Source organism: Nelumbo lutea, chromosome 7 (genome assembly GCF_056320005.1).
Source record: "Nelumbo lutea isolate HS-2025 chromosome 7, American lotus-T2T, whole genome shotgun sequence".
NCBI classification, from domain to species: Eukaryota; Viridiplantae; Streptophyta; class Magnoliopsida; order Proteales; family Nelumbonaceae; genus Nelumbo; species Nelumbo lutea.
Window position 1 is genome coordinate 13,848,227 of NC_142690.1, and position 12,473 is coordinate 13,860,699.

Below are 12,473 nucleotides of genomic sequence, written 5' to 3' on the forward strand. Positions count from 1 at the left end.
GGCGTCGCCTTGACAACCATGAATGGGATTGCTGATGCATTAGCAAAGCAAGGGGTGGGAAAGAGTCATTTGTTTTGGGCTCAATTGTAATAGCTAAGTTCTGTTATGGATAGCTAAGAAAGTTTACTTCTCCTGTTTTTGTAATTGTTCTATATTAATTTTAATGAAATTCTGTTATTGATAAAAAACAGGTCAATTTAGTAAAAGAGAAAAGTGAAGATAAAGAAAAAGGTTTCCAGCCCAAAGACGATGGTCGAAGACAAATAGAGAACCAGCCACAAATCAAACCCAAAGAAAATTATACCAGTAAATAGCATCTGAAAATAGATGTGGCAGAAGGCTACTACGGATGGGACCCAGGTTATGTCTTTACCCGCAAGGGAGGCCAGCTCGGTAGCCCAGGACATACAGGTTTTTGGTTTGGAAGGGAAAGACTATCAAAATAGACTGTAATGTATTGCCTGAAGCCAGACAGCAGTGGAAGCCCAACTCAATTGCGGAAAGTGGCAAGGTGCTGATTTCCTATGAAGTTTCTCCTATGCAGTTCAGACCACAGGAAACAAGGTTAGACTTGCTTTCCTATGCCGGTCTCACTCCCTTGGAAGAAGCTCATCTGGTCCCCAACAATGCAGGTATTTTTGTTCTTTCGGATTTAGTTACTGATACTCTTCCTGTGGTTGAAACAGATACTCTAGCATCCCGAGAGGATTTATTAGGCAGAAAGGAAAGCAGAGAGATGATTATGGGTGAAGGTGAGAGGAGTGAGGGAGTGTTGGATGTTAAGAGAAAGCGGGAGGAAGAGTTAGAAAGAATATGGGAGCAGATCTATGCATTATTGGAGGATTATAAAGCAAAGGAGGAGGGGTTAGAAGGCGGGGAACATGAAGCAAACCCTCAGATTATGGAGTGCTATAGAAGCCCTAGGTTGGGGGGGGGGGGAGGTGGCCCAAGTGGATGGAATTAGTGGGCCAGCTAAAAAGATAGAAAGGATTGTCTTGTCCAAAGGAAAAAGAAAAAGAGATCAGAAGTGGAGATATTAATCTCAGATATTGAGGGTGGATATCGAGTTTAGTGGAAGGGGAGAGAGAAGAAAGGGCTCCGTGTGAGACAGAACCAGGTTAGATAGGGGTGTCAGAAAGGAGTTTTATAATGAGAATCATTAGTTGGAATGTGAGAGGGTTGGGGAGTGCAAGAAAAAGAAGGGCAATTAAAGACCTGCTTAGAAGAGAGAAACCTGACATTGTCATGTTACAGGAAACCAAGTTGGCAGATTTGGATAGAAGATGGGTCAGAAGTGTGTGGAAATCAAGAGGAGTCTGCTGGACTTTAGCTCCTTCTTGGGGAGCCTCGGGAGGGATAGCTACATTGTGGAGGGAGGATGTTGTAGAATCAGTGGAAGAACTTATAAGCAGATTCTCCGTGTCTTTAAAATTCAAAAATGTGGAAGATGGATTCACTTGGGTGTTAACAAATGTTTATGGGCCAAATAGTTATAGAGAAAGGAAAGAAAAGTGGGAGGAGTTGTATGGAATGCAAGGCTTGTGGAACGATCCATGGTGCCTGGGGCTGGGGGGGGGGGATCTCCATGTAATTAGGTTTTGTAATGAATCAAATAATCCCCAAAGAACGATTACTACAAGCATGAGAAATTTTAATGAGTTAATTAACACATGTGGTTTAAAGAAATTACCCCTCCTACAAGCTAATTTTACATGGTCTAATTTCCAAGAAAACCCCTTGTGCTCCAAACTTGATAGGTTCCTTTTTAATGTAGAGTGGGAGGTTCACTGGGGAATTTGGTGGCTAGATCTCTTCCTAGAGTTACGTTTGATCACTGCCCTATCCTATTATGTCAAGAAACTCTAGGCTTTGGACCTCGACCCTTTACATTCGAGAATATGTGGCTGACTCATCTGGATTTTGTACGGCTGGTGGGTGACTGGTGGAATGAAGAGTTGGGAGGGGTAAAGGGGAAAGGTGTAAGGTGTAAGGTTCCACAAAAAGTTGAAGAGATTGAGAGCCAGGATTAAAGAGTGGAATCGGGAGCAGTTTGGAAGGATAGAGGATCAAAAGAATAACCTGTTGTCTAGGATTGAGGATCTAGACTCCAAAGAATCTCAACGAATCATGAATGAGCAAGAAAGGAATTTGAGAAGAAGCTTAAAAAAGGAATTGGAAGAAGTTCTTCTTAGGGAGGAGATTTCCTGGAGGCAAAAGTCAAGGCATAAATGGATCAAAGAAGGGGATGGCAATACAAAATTTTTCCATGCGTTGGCTAATGGGAGGAGAAGAAAAAACTGTCACCAAATTAGAAGTGGATGGAGAGGAAGTAACAAACCAAGATGAGATAGCCAAAGTGTTGGTGGATCACTTTAAATCAATTGTAGGAAAGCCATTGAATAATAGACCTAGGTTGGAAGGACTAGATTGGCCTAGATTGTCTGAAGAGCAAGCAATCTGGTTGGAGAGGAGCTTTGAAGAAGAGGAAATTAGGCAAGCAGTTTTTTCTATGGACAGATCCAAAGCTCCTGGGCCAGATGGATTCACCATGGCTTTTTATCAAGACTGTTGGAATGTGGTAAGAGAAGATCTTTGTGCTGTGTTTAAGGAATTTGAGGACAACAACAAAGTAAGCCCGGGGTCAATGCTACTTTCATAGCTCTAATCCCTAAGAAGAAAGAAGCAACAAATCCTAAAGATTTTAGGCCGATCAGCTTGCTGACAAGCATTTACAAAATCCTGGCTAAAGTGTTATCTTTGAGGATTAAAGTAGTGCTACCCTCCTTCATTAATCAAGCCCAAGGAGCATTCGTGCAAGGAAGACAAATAACAGATCAGATCCTAATAGCTAATGACTGTGTGGAGGATATGAGAAAGTCTGGAAATCAAGGTTTTGTTTGTAAGTTGGATTTAGAAAAGGCCTATGATTTAGTGGACTGTTGTTTTTTATTAGTGGTCCTAGGGTGTTGTGGGTTTGGGGCTAGATGGTGTAATTGGATAAAGGGTTGCATAAGTTCTTGCTATTTTTAGGTATTGGTTAATGGGGTAGTGAAGGATTGCTTCCCAGCTGTTAGAGGATTAAGGCAAGGTGACCCCCTTTCCCCTTTCCTTTTCACCCTAGTTGCAGATGTGTTCAGCGGGTTGATTTCTTAGGCAGACTTGGAAGAAGTAGTGAGAGGTTGGAAGATAGAAAGAAATGGAATCAAGGTGACCCACTTACAATTTGCTGATGACCTAATAATTTTTTTGTGAAGGGGGCGATAGGGGAACAGCCAGAAATCTAAAGTCTCTAATAAAACACTTTGAGAGAGTTTCAAATCTGAAAATAAACTTGGATAAGAGTTGTGTGGTGGGTGTGAATTTGGATGAGAGGGCTATTGAGTCTGTGGCTGAGTGTCTAGGTTGTCCCATCTCCTCCTGGACCTTATAGTATTTAGGTCTTCCACTAGGAGCAAACCCTAAGGAGAGCAACTTTAGGGCCCCGGTTCTAGAAAAGTTTGAGAAAAGGTTAGACTCGTGGAAAAAGAACTATATTTCATTAGGGGGTAGAGTAACATTACTGAAAGCTTCTTTAGCAAACCTGTCGGTATACTACTTCTCTGTGTTTAGGATTCCCATTAGGGAGGCCAAAAAGTTGGAGAGATTAATGAGAAATTTTCTTTGGGAGCCATGGGAGGATAAAAAGGATCATTTAATAAATTGGGGAATAGTATGGAGGAGGAAATAGGAGGGTGGCTATGTTTAGGAAATTTAGTTTTGAAGAATAAAGCTCTTTTAGGTAAATGGTTGTGGAGGTGGCCCTTAGAACAAGAGAGACTGTGGCATGAGGTGATAGAGAGTATACATGGCAGTTCGAGAAATGGATGGGATGCTGGTGTATCGCGTCGAGCCACGTTGGCAAATCCTTGGAAAGCAATTCAGAGTATCCTTCCTTTTTTCCTGAACTTTATCAGGTATGATGTCAATTCTGGTTCTTCTGTTTTACTTTGGGAAGACATTTCGGTGGGCAATTTTTCCCTTAAGGACAGTTTCCCTTCTCTTTATTCCCTATCTTGTCACAAGAATAAAGCAATCTCACACTTTCTTCAAACCTCTGCTTCTCCATCCTCTCTAAATTGGGACTTTGGGTTTCGTTGGGGCCTGAGGGATCATGAGCTTGCTTGTGTTTCGGACCTCTTGTCACTACTTGGAAGTGTCTGTATGGACCCTCTTAGATCTGATATAAGAATTTGGTCCCCTAATCCAAAAGGTTACTTCACGTGTGCCTCCATTTTTAAGTCCCTTTGCTCTTCCTTGGGACAGTTGGGTTATCCGACTAAGGAAATTTGGTAGACCTGTACCTCCTAAAATAATAATTTTCTGCTGGGAGGTGTTCTATAGGAGAATCAACACTTCAGACCTACTACAGAAGAGAAGGCCTTCCATGTGCTTGTCTCCTAACCGGTGTGTACTTTACAGGGCTAATGGTGAGGATTGCTCTCACTTACTTTTAAAATGTTCCTTTTCTGTTGCTATTTGGAGCTGGATCTTTGCCTTGTTTGGGTGCAGGTGGAACTTGGCTACATCTGTAGATCAGCTTTTTGACCCCTCCTTTGTGTGGCCCACAAAGATTGGTAAAACAATGTGGAGATGCATTAGAGCTGCAACTCTTTGGACAATTTGGGAAGAAAGAAATGCGAGGATTTTCCAAGAGAATGAGAGAAATATTCAGAATGTAAAGGACTGCATTTTGACCAGGACAATCCATTGGCTCAGATCCTTGGAATCCTTTAAAATATTCTCATTTGATGACATATGGAGGAATTGGAGAGTTGTGGCTAGTAGTAGTACAAGGAAGAGCAGGGTACCAGCAGTATGGGTGCCTCCTCCTGAAGGCTGGACTAAGCTGAATTTTGATGGTAGCAGTCAAGGAAATCCAGGCCCTTCAGGAATAGAAGGGGTGCTGAGAGATAAAGGCAGCAATATCTTAGCTTTATTCTCTGGCTCCGTGGGTATAGGAGACTCTATTAGAGCTAAGCTTCTAGCAGCGGTACAAGGTATTCAGATTGCAGATCAGTTAGGAGTTCAGAATTTGCTTATTGAAGGAGATTCCAAAGTTGTTTTGGGTTGGTTAAATAATCCAGATTCAGTTATTTGATGCTACAGGGACATTATGAGAAAAGTTAAGTGGTATTCAAAGAACATGATTGTCAATTCTCAGTGGGTGGGTAGAACAGCTAATGCCATAGCAGATGGGTTAACTAAGCAAGGGGTATCAAGGGAACTTCTATTCTGGGCAGCTCTGTGATCTTTTTTTCTGAGCTCAATGCAATACTTTGTTGTTGGTAAGGAGAGGTACCAGCTCGTGCCTCTCCTCAGGCAGTCTGTTTTTGTATCATCATCTTATTATGTCTGAATAAATTACCATTCATTTATCAAAAAAAAAAAAAAATGCGGTTTTTTCAAGGTCATCGGTGATGGCACTGGAAAACCCAATATGGGTATAAATTTAGCCTCAAAATAGGAAACTTCACAGGACATGTCAAAATGGAGCAAAAGTATTTCTACTTGAGAAAAGACTAAAGAAAGTGAGAAAGACAAAGGTTAAATTAAAAGATTACTTTGAAGCTTCAATAATTTCTAAAAGAGACAATGCCTATTATTTAAGGCAATTGTGCTATGGTAGAATCATGGCAATTTAGTGAGGAAAACCACTCACTATTTGCCAAACAAGTTGGTATTCAAGATAACATACAAGGATGATATTTTAACAATCAAAACCTAAGCAATCCACAAGCATAACATCAAATAGTTATATACCAGTATTGTATTTTATTTATTTATTTTTGAGAAAAGGTAAGTATATTGTATTGATTGTATAGAAAAGTAAGACTCATTACAAGGAGTGCCTATACAAGAAGAATGAATACACAAAATCAGTGTATGTCCTTAAGTAATTCAACAAGTAAAAAATATCTTTACCAGGGAACAAAAGATTTTAGAGGTTTGGGGCGCGGTGACCAGTATTTACAGATGCATTGGTGGTGTTTTAAGATTCTTATGTGACAAAATGGAATTAGTTAGTGGGATGTGAGCATAGGCTACACAATAAGAACGGAAGAAAATGAGCATCATCTATAGTTATACATATCAAAAAATTAAAATAAAAAAAAAGAAAAGAAAATGAACATCAACCCCAGAGAACTGAACTTCTTAGCTGATAGACTGGTAGTCTAGCTAAATCAGGGACTCAAAGGGAATGTCTAATCAGTGGTAGAACTGTGCCTGTGTAAACTCTTTAGTGTCCCTCTTTGCTTTACTTGTTTTTTCCTGTTGTCTGTTTCTACTGTACACCCTCTCATGTACACTTTGTCTTTTTTAATGAATTTTGGTTACTTTCTCTGAAAAAAAAAATGAAAATCATCTATTTGTGCAGTGCAAAGTCTCAAAAAGAATACATTGGCCTTCTTTCTCTTTGTATTTATTCCACATTGATTGGTGAGATTCAAAATTGGTGCATCAATTCTTACAATTATTTTGCAGCCAAAAGAACTCTTACAGTTATGGTCTTCCATTTCCTTTGAATCTAAAGGTACAAAGTTATGGATGTTGCAATTTTCTAAACCATATGGAAAGAAACAAAAGCATTTTTTAAAACAAATCAAGACTACTACACAGAATTTGTAAGGACATCCATTACTGATAGTGGTTTTAGCCTTGGTGCATAAGGAATTAAATATATAATCGGCGTAGATATTGATGTCAAATTGGAAGATCTTGCAAGACACTCCTTTTGCAATACTCATATAACGGGTGGCTTTTTAAGAAATAGGAAAAAGAAAAGGACTCCTGAACTCTTATTTTACATTCTATGACCATAATAAATGTTATTGATGAAACATATGGATAATTTTGTATAAACATTTGTCATTTTGTACAAATGCCAGTCTGCTATATCTTTTTATCTAGAGAATTTTACTAAACATCTTATAATGTTTTTTCTATATTTTCTTACCTTTTCATTTTTTTAATAAAATTTTTAAGTTTTTTGTAACAACAAAAAATAGTAAATATAACACTCAAATTAATAAATAATAGAACAAGGAATTTGATACAAGAAATCAGGGCAGACCTTTCAATGCATCCCCACTCTCACTTCCATAGAAGATACCATTAATACAACATCTTCTTAAGATCATCCTATTTTCGGTAAGTGTCCCAGTTTTATCAGTCAATATGTACTCAACTTGTCCAAGATCCTCACTTATTGCAGTGCTGCAAGGAACAAGAAACACATCTGACAACAAGAACATGCAAGAGAAGACAACAAAATATAACATTCTCAAACCCATCAGTTGCAACTTGATTTTCATACTTTGCTGCATGAGATGGGGTGCTGGTTTCTTGGTCATACATCTCCACATCCCAGTCGATAAACTTTGCATATAAACTCTTGACAAGATCAAGAGATACCTGCCACATAAACATATCACATTTTATTTATTATTAACTCTTTTCTTGATAGGTAATGACATTTCATTAGAAGGAAAGAGAAGTATTAAAGAGGTACAGATCAAAAAGAGTATTAGGGGATTTCCTAGCATTGTTGTACAGTTTGCACTATTTCTATTCTTAAAATTAATGAAATTTTCTGTTTCGGTTAAAAAAAGATAAAGAGAAAAATATAAGAAAAAAGGTAAATCAAAGGCTCTTAACAAAAAAAGGGACCTTAGCACATCCATGAATCCGAAGAGATCCTATGGAGCCCAAAAAAATATACATACCATATCAAAACTATTGGAATGCCTATAAAATATAAAACATGCAACAAGCCATGGTGCAGTCAGTAGTCCTTAATGGAGAAAGGATCACTAAAGAAAGCCAATGACAACAAGACATTGAGCAGCCGGAGCTGACATAGTGTCAACACCTACCTTCTGGTTTTGCAGCACACAAAGGAGATGACCTTGGACCTCTGATCGAGGTCTTGTCAAGGAATGATGGAGGAAATCCCGTTCCTTCAAGCATGGTTTAAAATGTCCTTAATTTCCCTAATATTTCCATGGGTAGCGACACAAAATTTTATGGGAATCAACATTTCCCCAATGAACACTACCAACACTATGTGGAGTATAAGAGATAGTTATAGTTTCCACAACATATTTCCATTTCCACTTCCATGGGTAGCAAATCATTCTACAAGGCCTTGTCAAGGAATGATGGAGGAAGTTCTAGGCTAATGAGGATTTGAGGAAATCCCGTTCCTCCAAGCATGGTTTAAAATGTCCTTAATTTCCCTAGTATTTCCATGGGTAGCGACACAAAATTTTACAGGAATCAACATTTCCCCAATGAACACTACCAACACTATGTGGAGTATAAGAGATAGTTATAGTTTCCACAACATATTTCCATTTCCATTTCCACTTCCATGGGTAGCAACGTGAAATTTACTAGAATTGACATATTCCCCAGTGAAAGTACCTTGTGGAGTCCAAGAGATAGTATTATAACATAAATTGGTGACAATATTTAGATATGTGAAGTAACAAAGTTATTGTCCCCTTAACTTACATGATTACCACTTTAAGCTAGCTCAATATTTATTTCAAACATGAAGTTAAATATTAGTTATTTTGTTGGCTGAAAGGTTAAATATTTATTTCAAACATGAAGTTAAATATTTATTTCAAGCAACACATCACATGATACCCGCAACGAAGCAGATTCTTCATTCATGAGGTGGAGGAGAGAGTTGGAGGTCGAAGCAAAAATGTCTGTTCTTCAGGAAACATCAATCAGTGGAACATCAGCATTGAAGATACAGGAAGAAAAAAGAGCTTTTATTCTGCTAATAGAAGAAGCAATTGGTTGGCTGAAAGGTTTTGTTGATGGAACGGTGTACTCGGATAAAAGACAAGGTTGGAAACTTTCGATCTATGGGGGAAGAGATATGAAGTGGAGATGAGAAGAAACGTGAAAGGATGGTTTATCGCTATTACAGAGTTCATTGGGGATCTCAGAAAATTTTTTATTTAAGTTCCAGAGGGCAGGGAGAGAAGAGGTTGGAAGGTTTTTGCTGATGGCTTACAGGAGATGCTGACAAGACAAGAGGAAAAGTTGCAGAAGATAAAAAAGGTTTATTGTGATGTTATGAAAGATGCAACTGAATCGCACCAATCTAGAAAGGTTTCAAAGGGAGAAGACTCGGTGAATTTGTGCTCGAAGATGATTTTAGCCAGCTCAAATGGCAAACAAAAATTGTTTTTAAGCAAGGAAACAGAAGAATGGAGACAGAGAATGGTCCTTTTTGCAGCTACAGAGGTTACAGATTGGGGAATACTTGAGAGCATCACAGAAAAGTTTGTGCCCGAGTGTCCAGTGTCTGTTTTTCCGTTTGAGGGGCGAAAAGCTATCCTCGAAGTCGGGGATGAGTGGTGTAAAGTCTCAAATGTTGAATCGGTGGAGACCCCGGATGGTCCGTTAGTAATTGAACATTGGCACTTAGCTTGCAATCAGCTGAAGTTCGTTCATGAGAGATTCATTATAAGTTTTTTAGGACTTCCATTTAATCTCTGGGACGACCCTTGACAGAATAGTCAAGACTTTGGGAGGAAATCTTATGAAGCACAATATTTCAGATCTGAAGGCGGTGAAGGTTCAAGTTGCGGGGTTGAAGCTGAGTGATGTTCCTCGAGTCATTGATCTCTTTTCCGACGGCTTATGGTTGAAGGTCTGGTGTTTGATGAAATTTGAAACGTCTTTGTGGAGGAAGAGTTCGAAGGTTGAAGACGATGGGCTTTTGGTGGGATGGGTGACACGTGGAGAAGGAAGGTTGGGGGAGGTGGAAAGGTCGCAGGGGCAAGCATTTTTGGTATCTGAAAGGTCACATCTCAAGGATTGTTTAAGGTCTATACTTGATAGTGAAAAATTTTCAAATGGTTTTGATACTCGAGAAAGGGAGAGGGGTACTAATTCAATTGTTGATGAATCCCATGGAGGGTCCACATCAGACTCGAGTATGGGCCCAATTAATCACAAAAACATAAAGGGGCATGTCCAGTCTCGGAGTTCTAATGCTAGAAGAAACAACCATTTCTTTGAACCAGGCCGGGTTGACGCTTTAAAATAAGAGGGGACCACGTGAGGCTTTTTACTGATAGCAGGGAATTGAGGATGGAGTTGGAGATTCAGAATGCTAGGGACAAAGTTGGAGTAGAGGTCGAAGAGGAGATGGAAGGTGAGGACTTTTTAGGCGTTCATGAGGAGACCAGAATCCAGATTGATCGCCACAAAGAGGATGTTCAACAATATGAGGAGGTGAAGATCAGAAAGTTGGGTAGAAAGAGCAACCGTGAAGAGGAGGGGGATCAAACCAATGAAATAACAAAAAAGCGTGCAGTTCGAGAAATCATAATGTTGTGCATGTGACCAAGATATTCACTGGGCTAAAATTGGGCCTGACAGGAGCAGGCCCTACAAAACATTTCAAATGGGTATACAGGAGAAAAAGATTGAGAAACAATGAGACACATGGTATTGATCATAGGGGGACACTGAGACAGTCTCAGTCTTCAGCCTCCCTGGAGCCGAAGGAGCATCTGGAAATCACTTCAAATGGAGATGATTCCGATTCTGAGGTGACAGACGATGCAAAAGAATAACAGGAATGATGGGGAATCAGGTGAAAGGGACCTCCAAAAAATAGTCGACAGACAGGTTGAAACTAGGAAGAGCCTAGGTCTGTTTTATTGGGGTGGCGAGGAGTTTGCCAGAAGGCTTTTGAGGAATTTGAAAGGAGAAGAAAGGAAGAGAAGTTGAATAAAGATGATCATCCGAAAAAAGACAAGATATGGGATGAAGTTGTAATCAGAGAGGACATGTCCACAGAGGTTCTTTGAAGTCATAGTGTGCCAAGGAGGGTTTTTTGTTTTCTGTTTTATTGATGGGCTGTTGGGTTATGTTTCTTGGGGTTGGTGGGGCTTGTTCTTTGGTTTGGGTGTTCTTGTTATCATCTATTCTTTGTGGATTTGGGGTCTCAATGGGTTTTTGAGACTTGTTTTTCTTCTCACAGTGATATCTTATCACCTCCCTGATGTTTCTCGTTCTGCTGTTAATAAAATTTTTATCTTTATTCTTCAAAAAAAAAATCCATTTCCTATGAGTTTAAATTTTGCTTTTAACTCATTCTATCATGAAGCACTGAATCTTAAGGTTTACATGGCAACTTCAAAACGTATCCTTTTGTCTATAACCTTAGTTTATTAACTTTGTTTAATGGTTTGGAACAAGATAATAATTTTAAAAGGCGTACCCGTGCTTCTTTTATCATTTCATAAATATCATTCTATATTTTGCATATTTTACAATGTTTCCACCATGTCTATAATTTTTACAATATTTCTGACATGATTCTTATATTTGGATGACCGACATTTTAAACCTTGCCTCCAATGGAGGAAGCTTTTGCTTGGCTTAGTGACATTGGATAGCATTTTGACCTTAAACCATATTCAGAGTAGAAAGTTTCACTTGGATAGCAGGTGTTATTTATGTGAGAATGCAGAGGAGAATGTCTCACTTATTTATTGGCTGCCCCCTACTCTAAATTCATCTGGGGTTTCTGTTTTGGGCTCTTTAAAGCTAGTTGGATGGAGCCTAGTTCGGCAGAAGAGTTACTCTCTAGGTGGCCAGCTATGAAAGGAAATATCAAGGAAAATATTGCTTGGAGTTGCATTCCTTTTTATGTTTGCTGGGAAGTATGAAAAGAAAGAAATAGGAGAATCTTTGAAAACAATTCCCGTTCAAGAGACCATATCACTCTTCTTTGTGGAAAAAGGATCATGGATTGGGTTCTCATTCTTCCAGAGTTTGAAGGGGGTTACAAAAGAAGATCTTGGTGCTGGTTTTCGGAATCTACTTGAGTTGGTCTAGAGTTAAAAGCCTTTCTTGTTATTGTATTTCTATCTTCTTGTACCTTTCTATCCTTCACGGTGATCTCTCATCACCCTCAGTTGTACCTTTTTCCATTATTAATAAAATTCTTTTTTATTTATTACCAAAAAAAAGTTTCAAACTTGATCTTCAAATGAAACACTTCATATAGGTTCTAGTGGGATTAGGAGTTCTAATAATGTTGGCCTTGGATTAGTCTCTACTCAATACAGCTTGGCTAGAAGAAAGGTGTGGAGTTGTCATATGCACAGTAAGTATATAGCTAACCAATAAGAACCATGAAGAAGCACACCATTATGTACTTGCTAAACATCAGAAGAATAGAAAAGTATTTCCTCCCATTGATGGATGAAATGATTATTACTTAATCCCTCAAAATCCATAAAAATCAACAATTAACATATCATTTAACTATTCTCGTCTTCAGTCATCTGTTTGTGTGCACGATCTTGATCAGCAAACAAAACTGTCTATTAATATAAATCTTGTAAGATATTATTAAGTACCAATGGCAGCTCTAGCCCATCAATAAATCCATC

At 38.8% G+C, this 12,473-nt stretch overlaps 1 protein-coding gene across 3 annotated transcripts in view; it reads right to left on the reverse strand.

Moving 5' to 3' along the window:
• Positions 1–12,473, reverse strand: part of ALA2 (aminophospholipid ATPase 2) — a 92,561-nt gene that overhangs the window by 44,701 nt on the left and 35,387 nt on the right. For all 3 annotated transcript variants that reach the window (XM_088955153.1, XM_088955151.1, XM_088955152.1), the window contains 2 exons: positions 7,355–7,452; positions 7,112–7,254 (listed from right to left, as the gene is read on the reverse strand). In XM_088955153.1, coding sequence (XP_088811279.1) covers positions 7,112–7,254; positions 7,355–7,452 — 241 coding nt within the window. The remainder of the gene's footprint in view (positions 1–7,111; positions 7,255–7,354; positions 7,453–12,473) is intronic.